Genomic DNA, 21185 nt, shown 5'->3' with positions numbered 1-21185 from the left:
GGTTTTACATGACAATCTATCTCGGAGATGTCGCAGGTTGAGAAGTTTACGCTACCACATTCCTGAATCATTCCTGCAAAATGTGTCCCTTTAGCACAATAACCTCTAAAATGCAATATTTTACGCTACATTACACTTCACTACAGTAGTTGTACACGACCGTAAACTACACTACAGTTGCTATCAGGTAGCTAGCGCTGAAATTATTTATTGAACAAGGCTGCTGTGTGACCTTTAACGGAAACTGCGTTTTCTGTTTTAAATTTCATGGGCCCGGCTCAAACGCGTTAGACTAAAAGGCTGCGATGTGCTATTTCTCTCGATGGTTTATTTTCAGTTCTTTATTAGGGCACAGCCATTGTTTAGATGCTATTTACAAAATCAGTCTGCTGTAAGTGTTAGCTATATGTTTCTTGCAACATTGGCAAACGTGTCAAGAAGAACTTGTGAAATGTCTGGATGTGATAATGAATGCACCGTATTTCACAGAAAAGCGCTGGGGGTCAGTCAGGCTTGTCAGCCGGTTTGTTGAAACACTGTGAGATTACGCGTTGTTTAGCTGCTGCTTTTATCCTAAGCAACTTCAAGATTATTAGAGCAGTATTTCTCAACTCCAGTCCTCAGGCTCCACTTGCCAGAAGGTTTTTGTTGTACCAGGAACTCACACACCTCATTTAATGACTGAACCAATCAAACCACCAGAAATGCCCTTGATTAGCTTCTGGCAAGTGGGTCCCGAGGACGGGAGTTGAGAAATACTTGGACAAAGCAGGAGACAGTCAGCCCTGGAGTAATGTGCTGGTTAAGGGCCTTGCTCAGATCTCACCAGGGATTGAACCACCGACCTTGCTGGTCCCAGTCATGTACCTTTACCACTACGCTACAGGCTACCCATAGTGGTTATTGGCTCCACAAACTAACACTTTAGTCAAACGTCTTGCCCAATGCCAGGCTAGGAGGAGACGCGTTGGATGTGGTTCCTTAACGACCCTAGTGTAAGTTACATTAAACTCTTTCCTTTCCTCTCCGTTTTTGGACTACACATTGGAGAATTTTTTGCGTAAAGTAAAGAAAAAAAAAAGAAAAAAACTCTAGGGTACAGAATTCATCCAACAACCCGATGTGTAGTCCAGCCAGTTTCTGTCGAACAGTTTTATGGCTGTTTAGGGAACTGGCAATAAAAAGAAAAGAGTAATGGCCAGCAGTACTTGACCATTGGGGTTTTGCATGTTGGCGGATGTTAGTCTAATCTACCGCTAAACTGGTCTTCTGCCCGCATTACAGTATTTCAGCATAGCTTGGCTGTGTGTTGGGTAGTACCTTTCGATAATGCGAAACACGTCCGGCAACATAACACATCAGACGTGAGGGTTTCAAAGCTCCGGTTCTAATTTCTGATTCAAAAGCCAAAGGGGACATTCACTGGGCGTTTTAATAATTATGTGTGTGGCTACGCGCCCGACTGCGGTCTGTTAACAGCCATCACCGAGTCGAGTGGTTGTAATCTGATCAACCTTAAGCTCAAACTGCCCTTGGAAGGCCCTCCGAACAGGCGGGTAATGTGCCTGTTTTTCTAACTCGCCGACTCTCGCTGTCAGACGAAATATCCCAGGGGAGTAAGGGGAGTGCGATTGGCTCTGTTTCGTAGCAGTGTGTAGTGGCCTGTAGCATGGTGGTTAAGGTACATGACTGGGAACTGTAAGGTCGGTGGTTCAATCCCCGGTGTAGCCAAAATAAGATCCGCCGTTGGGCCCTTAAGCAAGGCCCTTAACCCTGCATTGCTCCAGTCTAATCAACTGTACGTCGCTTTGGACAAAAGCATCAACCAAATTACATGTAATGTAATGTAGTGCTAATGCGTATGAAAATGTGTTGTCGCGTTTGAGTAGCTTGGTTGTTTGTGGTCAACACATGAATTAGTCATTGCTTAATTTTTTTCGTTTTATTTGTTGAGAACAGAAGATTTTCCCATCATGGTCACTGGCGTCATATTACTCTGAGTAAATAAAAGATGGCTTTATACATACCAGGTCTGCATCTTCTCCTTCAGTCTGACGTGGTTTTTGTGTAGGCGAGACCACTTTTCACTCTAGCGCATCATTCAACTGTAGCACAATGCTGGCTAAGACCAATAGGATTGCTGGAAGACGATCTCATAAACTCTAAATTTATAAATAAACATTTGTGTTGCTGTAGATCAGAGATCTCTTCAGATCTTGACGGCTGCCAAGGTCTTCTGGTTTTTGGTTTGTTTCAGCACTGTTTCAGTGATTTGTTTGACTGACTAAAGATTCCACTCAAGGCCTAAAATGGCTGACAACCTCCATAACTATGCTTTTCGAGACTTAAGTTTCATTTAAAATTTTTGTCTGCCCCTTGAATACCCTCACTAAACAGGTGTTGACGTTCATCCTTCCTCCACATTAACACCACGTCTTTCCACCCCCCTCTCCTGGTTTTCCTTCCAGATATCCAGGAATTTTACGAAGTGACCTTGCAGGACAGTCAGAAATGTGTGGAACCTGCCAAACCGGCAGAGCCCGTCCCTCCGGTCAACCTGTGGGACTTCTCCAGCCTGCCGTCCACCACTGTGACGTCAGAAACCCTTCCCAGCAGCCTTAGCGCTAGTGTGGAGGTAAGAGAAATGTTGTCCTGTTTTTACCCATTAGCCAAAGCACTAGCGTGGAGGTAAGGGAGATGTCCTGACTTTACCCATTTGCCTTAGCGCTAGCATGGAGGTATGAGAGACATCCTGTTTTATCCATCAGACTCTGCGTTAGCGTGGGGGTAGGAAAGACATTGTCCTATTTTTTATCCATTAGCCTTCGTGCTAGCATGGAGGTAAGATGAAGGTCCTCCTGTTTTTAACCCATTAGCGTGATGTAAGAGAAAGGTCCTCCTGTGTTTATCCATCAGCCTTAGCGTTAGCATGGAGATAGGAAAGATGTTGTCCTGTTTTTACCCATCAGGCTTAGCGCTAGTGTGGAGGTAAGACCACTGTCCTCCTGCCTTTACCCAGCAGCCCTTGCTCTGTCCTGTCGCAGTTTACCGCTCATGCGTTTTATGAGATGATGTGGATGTGAAGCTTTTTAATGAAGTGTTATAATTTGACATTGCTGCAGAAAACACAGGTCTTCGCCAAGCCACTTTCTCTAGATCATTCAATCTGCTTTTACTTCTTTCTAGAAATTTGTCATGTGGGATGCTGTCAGACAGTAATAAAAACGTTCTGACCCCCGTCCTTGCCCCCGCGGGACGAGGTGTAATCCATCATGAAAAGTTTGTCTGAGAAAGAGTGCGGTTTTGAATTTAGTCTGACACTTATATCTTGAGAGTGTCAGCAGTATGGGTATTGTGAAATCGCTTGGTAGGACCGATGTTCTGGACTGAACCGGCATTATTGGCTGTACGGTTTCCAGACAGTCGAGCCGTTCTCCTGCTGATATTTCCGCCGAACCTGTGCTTCAGAACATCATAGACCGGTTTATTTACGTTTATTGATTTCCATTATTTGCTTGCTTCTAGACTTTTGATTTGCTATCATTTGATATTTGATATATTCGTTTGATGTGTAAGCTTTGTGCTGTCTGTATTCTGGGGTTTTCAGGTGATGCCATTGTCAGGAAATAAAAGCTTTATTTGAAGATATTTTCATATGTGTTTGTTTTTTGGGATGTGCACTCAAGAACGCACCAATGCAAGTAAATGTGACATGTATTGCTAACAAAAGACACTCTACTCAGGTAGTTCAGGTTGAGAATTGCTTTACATAATTTTTTTGTCTTAAAAAATACACTCACTCACTGTCTTTGTACATCCATGCTGCTCACAATCTCAGCTGATGAATTCCATTGAGAAAATGAAAGCTCACTGGATCGCAAATGAACGTCAGTAATTCTTGTGGTCCCGCTAGGCAGTAAAATTGTCACGGCACAAATCTGGTTTTAGACGAGAACCTCAGACCAACACCAGCGCTGTTTTGAAATGCGGAGGTCGGTGCCCTGTATCATATTTAAACACTCACTGGAGCGTGATTTGGTTGGCAGATTTGATTTCTCCCTTACGTAGCGCAAATTCTCCAGGGAAATTGAGAAATGAGCCTGTAAACCTGTAGCTGATGTACTATGATTTTACAAACCTGATGTGTGTGTTAATGTGATGTAGTAAACAGGGCTCTTAATATCTTAAAAATGACTCTTGCTGCATCAGAACATCTCACCCATGGGACCCCTCCATGGAAAGTAGGCTCCAGGATTAGAGGCTTGGAGACGTGTGTGCAGGCAGCCATGATTAAGCTTGATGGCGGTAGTCGTTATTTGCTCATTTCGAGTCCCAGGTCTCTGTCGCAGAGCTGGGTGCCATGCGGATGGTGGGGAGGGGGAGGGGGAGGGGGGCGGATTTGAAGGGAGGGGTTGAAGGAATGATTAGTTATCTTGTCTCATGTTCTGCACACCAAAGGCCGAAGCTAAGATGACTGTTTTATGAGCCCCGTTTCATCTAAACATCATAAACCCGCAGAGCCGTGAAGAGTCTGCAGTCGCCCTAGCGTAGCACGTTAGCGCTCCTCTCCACCAGAGTCGGCTCCAGACTCTTTCAGCTCTCATTTCAGAAATGAAAAAGGAAGGGTGGGGTGGGGGTGGGGGTGGGGGGGGGTTAATGAAGGCTCCTTTTGTTATTTTAGTGTAGAGGGATGGGGGTGCTTGACTATAGAGCGCACTGCACCTGGTGAAGTTGAGTGTACAGGAGACTGAATCTCAGGTTACTCTCATTTCTGTCTGTGCAGGTTTTTCAGCAGAATAACACGCAGTCCTGCTTCCTTCCATAAAACCTTAATTGGTTTGGGAATCGGAAGGCCTGTGGCGATGTTTCATGATGTGTCATTTATCTGAATCGCCATTGTTATTAGAGAAGCAAGGGTCTCCCTTAAAATGGAAAGCTATGGGAGATTACCGAAGCCTAAATGGATTTTCTGTGTAAACTCCTGAATTCTAGAGTTCACTCCCCGTGCAAACCACAGGATTCTAGAGTTCACTCCCTGTGCAAACTACAAGATTCTAGAGTTCATTCCCTGTGCAAATCACAGGATTCTAGAGTTCACTCCCTGTGCAAACTACAGGATTCTAGAGTTCACTCCCTGTGCAAAGTACAGGATTCTAGAGTTCACTCCCTGTGCAAAGTACAGGATTCTAGAGTTCACTCCCTGTGCACAGTACAGGATTCTAGAGTTCACTTGCTATGTCAACTCCTAGATTTTTGTGTTCACTTCCTGTGCAAACTACAGGATTCTAGAGTTCATTCCCTGTGCAAAGTACAAGATTCTAGAGTTCACTTCCTCTGTAAACTCCTGGATTCTAGATTTCACTTGCTGTGTCAACTACAGGACTCTAGAGTTCACTTCCTGTGTGTAAATTAGGTCCTGTTCTACGGGTCAGACTGTCGCCAGCCTTGTGACCTTAATGGTTCATAACAAAAACCACTGTGGGAGTCCGGCTAGATCCGCTCTAAATATCACCATTGTCTGTCATAGGCTTGTAGCTTCATGATGAGCGGAGACGCTTTGACCTTTTCGAATTTACCCAGAGCCCGTCCAAGCTTCATTGACGTCATGCTGTGCGATACGAGCGAGGCAAACTTGTAAGTCCTCTCCTACGGGCACCAGTGAACTCGCACTCATGACAGCCCTTCTCATTTGAGGTCACACCTTTGCTGAATATCAATTTTTCTTCATAAAATTAATAAATTGATAGGAACTCGAAAAGCCAGCACTCCGCTCAGGAGGGCAGTCTGCCAGGCCGGCAGACGAACAAGGTCATTTCGCAGCAAAGTCTCATTTTTCAACCCACCGTTTATGTAATATCAGGCCAGCATATCTCTGTAAATACTGTACGTCTCCTGTTGAAGAGGTAATTGTTATTCTGTGCTTTCTCTGTTTGAGAAAGATAACGGGGCTAGCCGACTATCAGGCTTTGTGAGATAGGGCTGTACCTGTGTCTACAGTTCTCCACCTTTTCGAGGCTCCAAATTGAATCTGTTAATAATAATAATTCATAATACATGAGTTATAGTTGTATCCTGCCAGGAACTAAGAACCCTACCTCATATTTTATTCTTCTTATTTGTTTTTCTTGTTCATAAGCTCCTGGTAATAGACCAGGGACTTGTCACAGTGGGGTATACTGTAGACAGAGGTGTTGGGGATCTGTGAGTTGTTTTATTGTAGGTTGAGGCTCATGAGATTAGTGCCATTTGATTTGATTAGCGCACAAATTAGATTTGCTGGTGTTGAGAGGTACTTGCACACACACACACAAACACACAGTCAGCATTGAATAAACTCACACTGTGTGACGCAATGCAATTCACACTAGTCAGGGTAGTGGGTTGAAAAGAATTCATTTTTTGTTTGCATGCAATTCCATTGGTAACCATGACGCTGAGAATGCGCTCGTCAGTTTGCGACTCCCATGCAGCGGCTTGTGTGCACGCAGGACCATCATGCAATGCTGTCCTCATCTCGTAAAATCAGGGGTCGGTCTCAAACTCAAATCCTGGAGGGCCGCTCTGTTTGCTGGCTTTTATGTGCTTAATTTACACGATTGATTTGCTAAAGCAGGGCTGCACAAACCTGTCCCTGGAGATCTCCCGTATAGCTTGGTGGAGGTTTTTACTCCTCAGTCCTAATTTGGCCCTGCTGATTCTTGCAATTAGCAGATCAACACCATCTCTAGCTGTGGAACGAGGTGAGCTAGTTTCACTCATGTTGGAGTGAAAACCTACAAGATGGTGTCCTAGATCTCCAGGAACAGGGTTGAGCCCTGCTCTAGCTGTTGAATGAGGTGTGCTTTGTTAGGGTTGGAGTAAAAGCCTACAGGATGGTAGATCTCCAGGGACAGGGTTGGGCAGAACTGCTCTAGCTGTTGAATGAGGTGTGCTTTGTTAGGGTTGGAGTAAAAGCCTACAGGATGGTAGATCTCCAGGAACAGGTTTGAGCAGCCCTGGGCAAAAGACCTCCGCCCACCTTGTTTCCAAGGTCTAAATTGGCTGCTGGTTGAAAGGAGACCACCAGAATTAGCAGAGACTGCAGCCCCCCACTGGAGTTTGAGTTTGACTGGAGTTTGAGACCCCTGTAGTGACTGCTATGGAGAAATGATAGGAGTAATCAGTGAAATAATGTTCTAAATAAGGCTGTTTGTTTTAATTGGGGATCAAAATGCCATTGACTTTGACCTCTGTGTATGGTTCTCTTAATGCTAGCTGAACCAGATTTGGGATATTTTTGTTGCCCGATCATCTCAGAGCCCAGGGGGTTTTGAGGCATCAAATAATATTCATGTAAAAGATTAATAAAGCTTCAAGTCAATGGAAAAATGGATGCCTTAGCTTTTACTGTACCGCTGGACTGTGTGAAGATGGGCGGGAAGCTGAACTCAGACGCCCAACTGCTTCAATGTGCATTCAGGCTGAACCGCCATTATCAGTCTCAGTGGTGCATCCTCCACACTGTTGCTTGGAGATGGTTTCACCTGCTTTGTTACCGACATCAGTTTCAGAAGGGACCGTGTCCAATGAGGTATAAAATAAGAATGCGTTTAAAGGGAAAATGCAACATAGAGATGCGCTACTCAGTTCTGAATGAATGGAATTGTTTGTTGTTTTTCCCCCCTTTCTTCTTCCTTGCGAATAACATTGCTCCTGGAGGACTCTCCCCTCCTAAACGAAATTCTGCATGTCCTAGGAAAGGCGTTCTCTTCTAACGTCCAGCAAGTAAGTACCACGCCCTGGGGCGGGTCGTTTCCCATAGATCCAGTCGGCAACGTGTCAAAGCACCGGGAAAAAGCAAACCTGCATCTGCCATTGTTCTGAATTAGGGAGCCATTGTTGATAATCGCTATTTTAGTATTTTTATAAATAACAATCTCAACAAATTGCTTTCAGTCGTTCTATTTAAAGAACAGCAGAGGTATTTTGAGATTATCACTCCCTGACATCATCTTCTATCTTATTAAATAGCACATCAACTGCATTATGATCCATAGCCATGAAAAATAGACCAACTCGCTAGACTGGCTAACCAGACTACCTAGTCAATCATAATCTTTCAGTTTCACTTTTAACATCATAAGCAGTATAAGATTTCATTTTATAGGCTAATGCCTTTAGCTGCTGTTAGCCACGGCCTTCCTGGCAATTAAATTAAAGTGCCAATCCTGGGTTTAGAACCGTTTGGTGCTCATTGAAAGGCTTGTAACTGACCGCTTCGTTCATTTACGAGGAAACTAAATTTTCCCCTCGGAGGTCGAGCCTGGAGAGATGATGACGTTTTTATGGGCATGTTTGCTCTTGCCGACTGGATCTATAGCTGCATGCTTTCTGAACTCATTCCCTTCCGCCTCATGGTTCGTGAGATAAGTACAGCACTGTATCTGTGGATGGACTACATGCCATCATAGGATCCCATTCATCTGCTGTTGGTGCCTGTCCAGGCCATTGTGTAGTCAGGACCCCAGCAAAGTCATACCAGAAGGTGGAGAGCTTTGGATTGGCCAGGTGAATATTGGGTGAATATGTGTCAGATGTGTATGGTCCCCTCCACTGCTGGTGGCAGTATAGTATATTGGCTAGAGAACTGTTGCAAATTAGATTATCAGGGGAGTACAGCCATTGTACCCTTAAGCATGGTACTTAACCTGTATTAAAAAGGGGGCAGTTTCTAGCCAAGTAGTTATGGTACATGACTGGGACCCATAAGATTGGTGGTTCAAGCCCCAGTGTAGCCATGATAAGATCCACACAACTGTTCGGCCCTTGAGCAAGGCCCTTAAGCCCACATTGCTCCGGGGGAGATTTTATAATTATAAAAATCCAGCTATATAAGTGGATTGCAGATGTGTATAAAATGAAAGTGCGTATGTCACTCTGGCTTACGCTGTTGGCTTGCTGCCTTAATGCAAATGTGACGTTTCTTTTAAAGGGAACCTCATAAAACTTCGGCAGGGTTCTGCTTCTCTGGTCTCTGATTGGAGGATAGATAAGAATGACCTGAAAGGCTGTTTAACAGAAGTTATTTCAGATTATTATCATTAGTCCGGACCCCACATTTCAGTAATTTCCGTCGTCTAGTGCGGGTGGGGGGGAACAGTCACACTGATATTTGGGAAGGCCTATCCTACTGCAGATGGAAAGGTTGTGACCCAAAAGAAAAAGGTCTACGGTATAAAATTGAAACGATGTGTGACCGCAGCGAGGATATGGCTGTGTTTTTTCAGACGAGCTGGAAGGCTTTCTGTGCGGAAGCCCTCTGGCCTGTTCTCACTACACCCGGCCGATTCGATTGCTGCTAATCGACTGTTGACAGATGATGAGTTTGCGGAATCTCACTCCTCTCCCAAACGCAATGCGACAGCGAACCAGATGCCTTTTTTTTTTTTTTTTTAAACCGCCGTTCTTGACACCACTCAGGTCTGCCCTGCGTTATTGGACGTAATTGCTACTCGCCCGGCGATTTAGAACGAATCTTCTGTGACGGGTCGTCACATTTCGAGGTCTGTCGCTGCCGTTAATGGGAATGAATTTACAGGGAATCTCTCCCCCACCCCTTTTAATCTCATTAAGTGCATTAATGTCATTCATTATTTCAGTGTGTTTGTGTATAATGTATATATAAAGTTATTACGCTGTTGGTATTTTGCTGTAATGGGTCTGGAATTGGACATTGCTGCTGTAAATATCTTTAGAATGTTCTCTATTTGCCTGATGGCTCAGTGAATCCGAGCATTTATTTAATCTAGTTTTGAGATGCTTTTTATATATTTGTTTTCCTCCTCAAAACCGTTATTTTCTGGAAGTGTATGCAGACCCCTCAGCTTTTAGGGACCAGGTGTGCCCTCTTCTATATATTGTAAATAACAAAAAATATTTAACCGACGTTTACATGAAGTGATACAATTTTGTCTTTCTGCAGCCTTGCACGTGCCTCGATGTGAGTCTTGCTTAATGGAGTAATTAAGCTAACCAGCCATGCCAAAAAAGGGTCACATTGCGTGTGACAGCTGCACTTCATTCATTCTCAGAAATAAAGGTAGCCTACTGTGGAAGTATATTTTGGTTCTTTAGGGAACAAATTTCCCAAATGTACCCTGAAACTAGGCCTACAGAAATGTTCTATTTTGGTACCTTTTACACGCAGAAAAGGTACAGTGGTATTATGCCTTTCTTGGGGTACAATTTCATTTGGGGTACTACCCCACTGATGGGCTTTTGGATCTTTTTAGGCACTTCTTTCCGAGTGTGTTGGTAATATGTCCGCAGAACTCCACAGAATCGTAATTTCCAAAGCACAAGTCTCCAGTTGTCGCTGCGGGGGAAGACGTGGCATCAAGCGCATGAGTAAAAACGGCCAAATCACTATCGCCTGTGACTGTCCGGGGTGATGACGGTAACATCCAACGAATCACTGTTTCCACGCTCTGAGTGACATGTTGAGGGGATTACGTCTGTCATCCGTGGCTGGCCGCCACTTCTAATGAAGAGAAACGGCTGACAGGACAGCAAGAAACATCTGTCTTCCATTTGTTACGTAATGCCAAGCAGTCTACGCATGTTAGACCCCCTGCCCGGCTGTCAACTCTCAATATTTAATATTTTTAATTTTTAATTTAATTTTAATTTTAATCGGTCTCAGTTATCGTATTGAAAAGGCTCGAGTACTCTTACGTAGTTCTGAGGGTGACGTGAAGTATGTGGATGGTAATCGCAATGAACCAGAACAAAAAAAAACAATGAAATAAAAAGTAGGCTACAATAATAGGCTGAACATGATTACCAGAAAACCGGAAAACGAATCATTCCTCCCTCCCTAATCATTCCATTCCCCGTTCGAGAATTTTAGAATTTCCTCTCGCGAAGTTTGTCCGTTTGGTTTCGAAATTCAAAATTAATTTCTGGCTTCGCCGCGTGTGTAAAACGCATTAACATACTATGTGTTTCGCTGACGGTGCTTTTACACTGCGGTCCGTTGAGATTGAAATGGTGTTTCATCAGTTCTCATTACGTGGCCGTGCAGCTGAATTCCCCGAGGCCCTTCCGTGTTAGATTGAAGTTTTCAGTTTTTCTTTCTTGGCATAAATCAACATTAAAGACGCATTCTCCCAAGAGGAACATTTTATGTGTATTTTTGGCGTGGTTGAGTTATTCGATTATTCTGGTGAACTAAATAAATCAGAATTGTTGGAAAGGGAGAAGGTGTTCCGTTTGTGTAATCTCTCCGGTTCATTTTATTAACTGGAGTGCATTTTCTGTCGGTTATGTCTACGTGCTCTTTCATAATGTGTAAATAATATAATGTACCAAGCTTGGGGTGGCTGAAATATGCGCTCGGTGTTGTAAGATTAAAATTAGAGGTTCCTTCTCCTTTAAATGTATTCCTGACCAATATCATTAATTAAACTAGACATTCGTTAAATGTCCCTGCTCTTTTGAATTTCGACATTTCGTCTGGCTCTGAATGTTTTTGAGATTTTATTTCACTGGAATCTTTTTGAGGTAAGTTTACCTTATTTTTTTAACCACTGTAAAACTATGATCTCTGTGTGTATTAAGTTGTACATATTTTTAATGCCTATGGGGGATTTGTGGATGGAGTAATTCCTTTGTTTTGAGAGGGGAAAATGTAAAGTTACGACCTATGTGGCAAGAAACCGCCAGGAGCATCTTACCCCAAAGTATTTATCGAGAGCATCATGGAATTTCTGCCGCTTCACTGAAGAAAGTGGAACCTTGAATCAACTTTAAAATTCTTCAAGCGATCACATCTAAAGAAAGCTTATTTAACTCCAAGTTAAAGTTGATTCAATGTTACACTTTGTTCAGTGTTTTCCATGTCCATGTCCATGTTCCAAGAAAATGGTGCTGTGCGCGCTGCATGTGTAGCACCTGACGATGCCTGTCAAGGCAGCCTGGTTTATTATTTTATTGATTTAATAACCCTCACTCAACACGAAATGATTCACGTCATGGTGGGTTAATGCTAATTGGTTTTCTAAGCGAAATGTAGCTCGTAGGCCTACTTAGTCAACGCTTTGGTTGAATGTCTTGTCAACAGTAATGAGAAAACGACCAACATTTAAACGATGCGTCATACACACATACACATCGTAACCTAATCTCTGGAGGCGTGAATCCACTGATGTGATTGCTATGACTTTAACCGTTTGTTGTCTGATAGGAAGTAATTCAGCCGTCTACTTTGTTCGAATTGTACTGTAATTGTTCCGACAGTTGTTTTATGATGTTTTGTTAAGTTAGGGGGCAATGCAGCGTCAATCTCACCAAAGTGGTTTAATGAAGTTTTTTGCGTGCGATGTGAAAGTTGCAAAAGCAAATTTTCTCCTATCCTTGCCTCCCCCCACCTCGTTAAAATTGTCTTGTTATTGACAATTGACAGTCAATAACGGCGCTTTTGTGGTAGCCTACGCGTTGAATATTCAACCTGTGCTCCTGGTGCAAACCTTTGTAATAAGAAGCATGACGGCACCAGTAATGTTTCCTAAATTACATATTCTTTAGCGGAGAGTGATCCATACAAGTCGAAAGAAACACGAGAACTTCAATCTAGACTTGGTCTTGCTCTCGTTTTGCACTGAAGCGGGTATTCTGGGGTTAATGAAACGGCGCAAGCATTGCCGCACGTCGCGCAACTGAAAATTGGCAAGGTCCGTGTATTCACGAGCGCGTTTAACCCTGCCCGCGCACTTGGTTCATTTTAAAGCGGAGGAGGAGAGAGAGCATCCTTCTCCCGTGCAAAACCACCACGGAGTTGACTCAAAACACACCGCTTGACGGACAGAAAGTAAAGAATGTAAATCCCACACCTCTGGATCGCACCGCGAAAGGACCAGCTTTTGATCCCCAGTGCGCGAAATATTTCTGTTTTTTTTATGCCACAACAATTTGAACCGTTCCGACTCGAAGTGCGATGGAAAGCGGCGGCAAGGAATCGCGATGAAAGGCTAAGGAGTAGCAGGCTACCGCATTGCTTGCGAGGATGGACTGCTTATGCATTGTTACCACAAAGGTAAGTGCAGTATACATCGCACTGTCTAACTGATGCGCGCTTTGCCCGCCAAACGCAATAAGTGAGTCGATTGGGAAGAACTGCTCTTCCCATTTTTTACGCATGGACTCATTTATAAATGTTGGCAAACCTATATTAGGAGTTGCCGTTTTGCCCCCTTATGCAACACGGATTTTTATCTGAAGTTGATAAACGATATCTGAAACGATCAAGTCATTCTTCTTTTTGTGCTGTAACTTGAAATGAAGACCAACACGAGAAACGCAGTAAAGGATTGCAGTGCATTCGATGCTTACTGGTCAGAAGAGTGTTCTAACACTGGTGATGCATAATTTATCAAAGTATCCCCGGGCATTGCTCACAGCAACTGCCTTTTTAATCAGAGTCGTCCAGCGTGCTGCTGGCTTCACTGAACTTGGACACTGAACTGTGAAAACTAGGCTTTACAGAACATAGTGGCGTTTTAAAACATTTGTAATTAAAACGCAATGAAAACGAACCCATATGTCACAATACACTGATGCATTAAAAGCTTATTGTTTTGATTTAAAGTGTTGCTTACTAAAGGTTAGGGAATCTGCTGTGGTCATTGGTACATTTTATCTCTCCTGAATCATCATGAGTGTGTATAGTCAGTCAGTTCATTATTGCGGATTATTCTGTACTTTCCTGACTGCATTGGGTTTTTGTGTTGGTGGCACTTCCCAAAAACTAGTGGGACTGAGGTTGCTGTAATGGAGGTGAGTGTCGTTGTGTGTTGTGTATCTTCGTCCTCACTCACTATCTCTGTGAGGTAGCAGGACGGGGTCAGTGGGATGTTTGGCCCAGTTGTTCGTACCTCTTGGCATTTGGCTGTTGTTCTTTGTGAGTCACATGTGAGTGGAACAATCTTCTACAAGTCTTTCTGAAATGCGGAAGTCGTGGGAGAGAGTAGTGTCCACACACATTCTGTATGTGAAGATTCACACACACACACACACACACACACACACACACACACACACACACACACACACACACTCGCCCTCCCTCCCGCTTACACCCCTAACTCACAGATTCACATACATAACCCACACACACACACACACACACACACACACACACTCCCCCCAAACCCGTAGATTCACATACATAACCCACATGCACCCGCCCCATCGCATACACCCCCGACCCACAGATTCACGTACATAACACACACACACACACACACACACACACAAACACACCCCCCCCCAGACTCAGAGATTCATGTATGTAACACACACACACACACACACACATGCACACCCTGCCTCCCGCATACACACCCCCTGACCCACAGATTCACATACATGCATACATACACACCCCCCCCCACACGCACACGTACAAAGGACACACACACACCTACTCCCGCTCCCTCCCGCATACACCCCCAACCCACAGATTCACAATGCATACCGCTCTGTCCCCCCCACACACACACACACACAGAACACACACGCACACACCCTCCCCCTCCCTCCCACGTACAACCCTCCCCCCCCCCCACACACACACACACACACACACACACACACACACACACACACACACACACACACACACACACACACACACACACACACACACACAGGCACGCTCCCCGACAGTGCAGCGCCCCAAGCTGAGGTGAATGCTTGAGTAGGCAGCGTTTTCAGACGCTCCCTTATAATTAAGACACGCTCCCTCAGCTTAAGAGCAGATTGCACGTCGCCCTGCTTCAGTGTGAGAGCCCTAACCACCCTCTTTCCTTATTTAAAGTATTAATTCGCAGCAACTTAAAGCTCCTTACATAACCTGTTAGTTTTAGTAAAGTGCAAGAATATTAGCGGCTTTTAAAGCTGGACTTTTAACAAACAGCATTTACAGTTTGGCTTTTAGTGATTTCCGTTACAAATTGCGGTTGAAATGATACAGGTAGCTTCTGCTGGGTTTTCTCTGCATAAATTGGTAGGATTGTTATATGAAAGCGGTGAGTTGAACACACACACACACACACACACCTGAAGAGTTGAACAGAAAGGTATCTCTTTGGGAAGTCTGACTCATTTCATGTCTGTCTTAGAAATGCAAACAGCCCTTAGAGGAGAGTACTCATGAATCATGGGAAACGGGTCTAGTACAGTTATCATGGGGAACCCTCGCATCACCTTTGATTTGCTTTTTAACTCAATGTCACGTGCAGTTGATTTCACACATTTTGAATACATCTTTATTTCTACCCAAACATTGGACTACAACTGCGGCTGGGAGGTTCTCATAACGTTATATAAAGGCGATATGTGTGTAAGTACTGTATGCGTTAAGTTTTTCAGTTGATGCACTTTAACCCTGTGTGGTATTTTGTCCTCTGCAATTGACCAATCCTAGTTAGTTAAGGGCAGTGGGCAGCCACAGTGCAGTGCCCAGGGACCAACTTCAGTTCTGAGGCCAGTGCCTTGGTCAAGGGCAATGGCAGGAGCACACCTAGCCTGACATGCATGTCTTTTGGTGTGCGTGTGCGTGTGCGTGTGCGTGTGCGTGTGCGTGTGCGTGTGCGTGTGCGTGTGTGTGTGTGTGTGTGTGTGTGCGCGCGCGTGCTGTACTGGGCTCATAAAGCTGAGACGCATCTATTCTTGACTGTGAGAGTTTACTCTGGGTTGATCATTATGCCACACACAGCTCTATTCTTCTGTAAACTCCTTCTTTGGCCCAGATGACTCTTAACATGATGTTTTAATTACACTTAATTTCAGTGGTGCCAGTAACAACTCAGCGTTTTACTTCTCCTTGCCTGACCTTTTTGTGCACACTTTATTATTTATTATTTAAGTTATTCTTGGCTGGGTGCACATTAAGTATGGCCGTGTGTGTGTGTGTGTCCCTTCTACAGTGTAGATTGCTTCTTTGCATTACTATGAAACTTTTAATCATAAGTGTGATGAGTAAATCTTAATGCCTGGACAGTTGTTTTGTAAATAATATCCCATAATGCATTTCAGAGTCTCTATGTTTACTGAGAGAAGCCACAGGGGCGAATGCAACACTCAGCGTGAGAACTTATCTTTTAGCACAGGAGGAGGGGGGTACGATGACATCTGTGCAGTCTCTGAACTGTGCCCTGTCCCTCTCCATGTTTGACCACCGTGTCCTGTATCTAATGATCACACTGCAAAAAGTGCTTTATATATGACAAGTGTTTTAGTCTTATATTGAGACTTATTTCTTTTGCTAGATGAGACAAAAATATTGTCAATGAGGTCAGACAATTTGACTCATTTTAAGATATGCCAATGGAAGAAGAACATTTTATTCGTCAAACAGACGGTAACTTAAAACAAGCTTAGTATTTTGTACTTAAAAAAAAGAAAAAGATCTTAAGTCTTATTACAAGACTTAAGACAGGCATTTTTTGCAGTACACAGTCTAACCGAGTTTCAAATTCCTGACCACGTGCATAGTCAAAATCTGAGCGGTGGTAAGGTACTGTAGACCATCGCCAGGCTGGTTCAGTAGACCCTCGCCAGGCTGGTTCAGTAGACCCTCGCCAGGCTGGTTCAGTAGACCCTCGCCAGGCTGGTTCAGTAGACCCTCGCCAGGCTGGTTCAGTAGACCCTCGCCAGGCTGGTACAGTAGACCTTCGCCAGGCTGGTTCAGTAGACCCTCGCCAAGCTGGTACTGTAGACCCTAGCCAGGCTGGTTCAGTAGACCTCACCAGGCTGGTACAGTAGACCCTCGGCAGGCTGGGCTCCAGGACATGTGGGACCTGGATGCGCTTCAGTCGCTACTTGATGCTAAAATCTTTAATGGTCCGCCCGGGGGATTCAGGCAGGCTGGGAAAGAGCCTGATAAATATCCGTGCACTTTCTCCTTGCGTGACGGATATTTTGGCACGGCTTTTAGCCGACTGTGAATGCAGATGGAACTTTGCATTGATGCGGAGTCTTTGACGAGAACATCGTCTGTTCATTTGAAATACGTGGCAGCATCTTCATTCTTTCAGGATGAAAAATATAAAATAATAAGAGTGTTATTTAGCTGACGCCTCTTTCCAAAGCGACTGGCAGTTCATTTGAGTCTAATCATCAGACTAGGTCGGGGACAACCCCCCCTAGAGCAATGTGGGGTTAAGGGCCTTGCTTAAGGGCCCAACATCTGTGTGGATCTTGTCGTGGCTTGAACCGACAACCTTCCTGGTCCCTGTCATGTACCTTAGACACTAGGCTCCAGGCTGCCCTACCTCAAGCAAAGTACTGCAGCACTAACATTGAACCTGCTCTGTGAGCCTCGTTTTGGAAGTACGGACACATGGGATGGCATGGTGGTGGGTAGTGCTCTCGCCTCACTGAAAGAAGGCCGTGTCCTTTCTCTGTTTGCATGTTCTCACTGTGTCCACGTGGGCTTCCTCAGGGCCTCCGGTTTCCTCCCACAAACCAAAGACCCGCAGGCCTGGCTACTCTGCAGAGGGGCATTGCTGTAAAAGAGCATGTGTGCTCAGTCACCCTACCGCATATACATGAAGATAAATAAAGGTTAATAAAAATGAAAACCACCGTGTGAGATGGGTCATATGGAAGTACTGACACATTAACCTCCTTGTTAGAGGGGTCATATGGAAGTACAGACACATTCAAACCCTGTTGTGAGACGCCTCTTTTGGAAGTACAGACACATTAAAACCCTGTTGTGAGACGCCTCTTTTGGAAGTACAGACACATTAAAACCCTGTTGTGAGACGCCTCTTGGAAGTACAGACACATTAAAACCCTGTTGTGAGACACCTCTTGGAAGTACAGACACATTAAAACCCTGTTGTGAGACACCTCTTTTGGAAGTACAGACACATTAAAACCCTGTTGTGAGACGCCTCTTTTGGAAAGTCTCTAACGCCGTTCAGCCCAGCTCGGTTCCTGTCGTGTCCCAGTTCCTGCTGTTTCAATGTAGCTGTGTTACTGTTGCCTACTCCTTCCCCGTCAGTTTTCAAACACGTCACCCCACGGCTGAGTTTTCAGGGCTCCCTAATTGGTTCAGTAAACGGGGGCAGGAGTGTAGCATAGCAGTGAGGGAACTGGGCCACCATTGTGTCATTGAGCAGAGTACTCAACCTGGAAACTTCAGTGGAATACCCAGCCGTATGGACTCTGGTACAGATGGGGTCTAATGCCAGACTGTAGGGCCTGTCTGTACACTGTCTGTACCGCTGTCTGCTGAAAGAAATGTTTAATTCCCTTGCTTAGCAAAAGGAAGCTCAACAAAAAAATAATCTTTTGAACCTAACAAGCCTGTTTGTGTACCTGTGTGTGTGTGAGTGTCTGTGTATGTGTGTGTATGCTTGCGTCTGTGTGTGCGAGTTCTTGCCCAGTCATGGAAGTAACCGCTTCAATCCGGTTCTTTCTGTGACCTTTCCTTGAGGTCCTGAAACGGGAAGATCACGTGAAGATTCTGATCTGGGGGCAGTGACATGTAAAAACAGGGCGGCTAGAGAGACACACAGCCTTACTGGGGTCCTACTGATGTGCCATTGCTCTTCTGACCTCATGAAGAGAAGAATCTGAATATATGCACTCAATGCTCAACTCAAATACCCACTTTATTGGGTATGTCTTATGCACATCATCTGCTGCCATAGCCCATCCACTTCAAAGTCCAGCCCTTCTCCTCTGATCTCTCATTAACAAGGTGTTTTCTACCACAGAACCACCGTTCACAGGATGTTTTTTGTTTTTCGCACCATTCTCTGTAAACTCGAGAGTATTGGATGTGTGAAAATCCCAGGAGATCAGCAGTTTCTGAGATGCTCAAACCACTCCGTCTGGCACCAACAATCATTCCTTGGTCAAAGTCACTTGGATCACATTACTTCCCCATTCTGATATTTGGTCTGAACAACACCCGGACATCTTGACCGTGTCTGCATGCCTTTATGCATTGAGTTGCTGCCACATGATGACTGATTGGATAGTTGCATTAACAAGCTGGTGTACAGGTCTACCTAATAAAGTGGGCACTAAGTGTATAACTTGCACAAAACTTCACACACCCACTTTTACACCCAGATTAAAACCCTGTGATTGGCCTGGCTGGGATTTGGGGAAATCCCCATTCTGCCAAAGAACGGGCCGGTTCTGCCAACCCAGCACATTATTTAACAAGCGTGACATGATGATGATAAATAGGCAACGGAATGCCTGTTTTTGCTCCGTTTTGCTGAATTTCATACCTCTGTACTATTTTGGTTACAGTAACTGCGAAAGGGTCTACAGCTCATATATTTGTGACTACAAATATTTGTACTCATATTACAGAATGTCTGTTATGGCTGTTATTAGCCTTTGGCGTTCTGTAATGTGATGTACTTAGTCTTGTGTAGTCCTCCTCATCCTAGGGCAGACGGATATAAGGCCACAGGCAGAGGTAAACATTGCCTGATGGGAAACGCAGAGAACAGTGCACTTGATTGGTTGCTTTTTGGGGTATGGCTATAGAGGTGTGGTAGGGGGTTTCTATAAAAGTCTTTGACAGGGAGCTGTAACTGGGCATGGAGGATGTGTGTCTGATATGCTTTGAGAGGCTTTATGTGTATGGGCTCTGTCCTAGGCTGGGATACACTTTTACCCAATAGTGCGGCGGTCTTCACTCCTGGTCCTGGAGGGCCGCTGGGTGTCCTGGCTTTTGTTGTTACTCAGCACGTAATTGACAAATTTAAGTAGTCAATTACTCCTCACCTCACCTGGTTTCCTGGGTCTGAACTGGTTGCTGATATTAAGCAGTAAACTAAAACCAGCACGCCCTGTGGCTCCTCTCCAGGACTAGGATAGAAGCCCACTGCTGGGAGATTCAAGATCAGGAGTCTTACTCTGTATTCGTAACGCTAACGCACACTCATCTGCAGCCGTCGAGGGAGTCCGTACGGAGCCGTGATTTTGTTCCTCAGGCACGGATGACTGACAGCCCTGCTCTTGTCCTTCCTGTTTGAGGCCTACCTCGGGGAACCCTGGACGCACAGTTAAAATCACCGATTGATTTATTTCCCTGACCTTCCCACTTCTCCGAAAAATCAAGGAGGGATTGTTCTCTCCGTACCCGAGTCCTCTGTATAATTAATCCATGACAGAATCAAAGGCTCCAAAGTGAATTTGAGATTAGGTCTGGCAGGGTCCCCACAAAGGCTGTGTTTTCGGCACAAACACGCACACACGCATATATATGTATATAAACACACACACACACACACATATATATATATATATACACACACACACACATACACACACACACATATATGTATATATACACACACACACACACACATATATATGTATATACACACACACACACACGCATATATGTATATATACGCACACACACACACACATATATATGTATATACACACACACACACACATATATATATATATATATATATATATATATATATATATATATACACACTCACACACACTCACACACACACACATATATATATACACTCACACACACGCATGTGCACTCACACATACACACATACGTATATACACTCTCTCACACACACTCTGTTGCTGTGCTGAATAACAGACGCGAGTTATGACACAAACCCTTCTAAACTGCGCTGTATTGTGCGATAATTGTAAGTGGAACGGGTCACCGCGCACCAAGGAGTGTCAAGCGTTTGTCAGAGCAGATCTTTTATGGCACCGTCCCCCTGGGATTCCATGTCCTTCCATTCATTTCCCTCAACCTTTCCCCGCTCTTGGCACCATCGCCGGGACCAACTGCCAATTCCACCATCGCCAATACGTCGGCGGACACGCCGCGTTTCAGTGTCAAACTCCCTTTTGGATTTTCTGATGTTTTCCCCTGATATTCGCTTGTTTCGCTAATAATGCCAGATAAGCTGCGGATGATTAATAACTTGACAGAAAAATGCCAAGTGAGCTGACTCACCGCGGCACAGAATTATGGGAAAAAGGGCTGGAGTGGAGTCACTTTGTGAGCCAGAATCGTGCATTTTTTATTTCTCTGAGTCGGTCACTGTCCCAATCCCAGCATTCAGCTGTTCTCGTGCAGCCGTGAGAGTGGCCTGCTCATCGAAGTCCACACGCCTGTCAGCGGT

The 21185-nt window shown here is 44.6% G+C and overlaps 1 protein-coding gene across 16 annotated transcripts in view; it reads left to right on the top strand.

Annotated features, from left to right (window-relative positions):
- Positions 1-21185, top strand: part of dlg1a (discs large MAGUK scaffold protein 1a) — a 173991-nt gene that overhangs the window by 24842 nt on the left and 127964 nt on the right. For 15 of the 16 annotated variants that reach the window (XM_061240220.1, XM_061240219.1, XM_061240217.1 and 12 more), the window contains exon 3: positions 2469-2635. In XM_061240220.1, the coding sequence (XP_061096204.1) occupies positions 2469-2635 (167 nt within the window). Of the gene's footprint in view, positions 1-2468; positions 2636-2976; positions 2989-21185 lie in introns of those variants that run through there. The other variant, XM_061240223.1, reaches the window with a different exon arrangement.

The sequence above is a fragment of the Conger conger genome, chromosome 4, assembly GCF_963514075.1.
Source record: "Conger conger chromosome 4, fConCon1.1, whole genome shotgun sequence".
Lineage (NCBI taxonomy): Eukaryota > Metazoa > Chordata > Actinopteri > Anguilliformes > Congridae > Conger > Conger conger.
The sequence above is the reverse complement of the archived record's forward strand: the minus strand, read 5'-3'. Positions and strand labels throughout refer to the sequence as shown.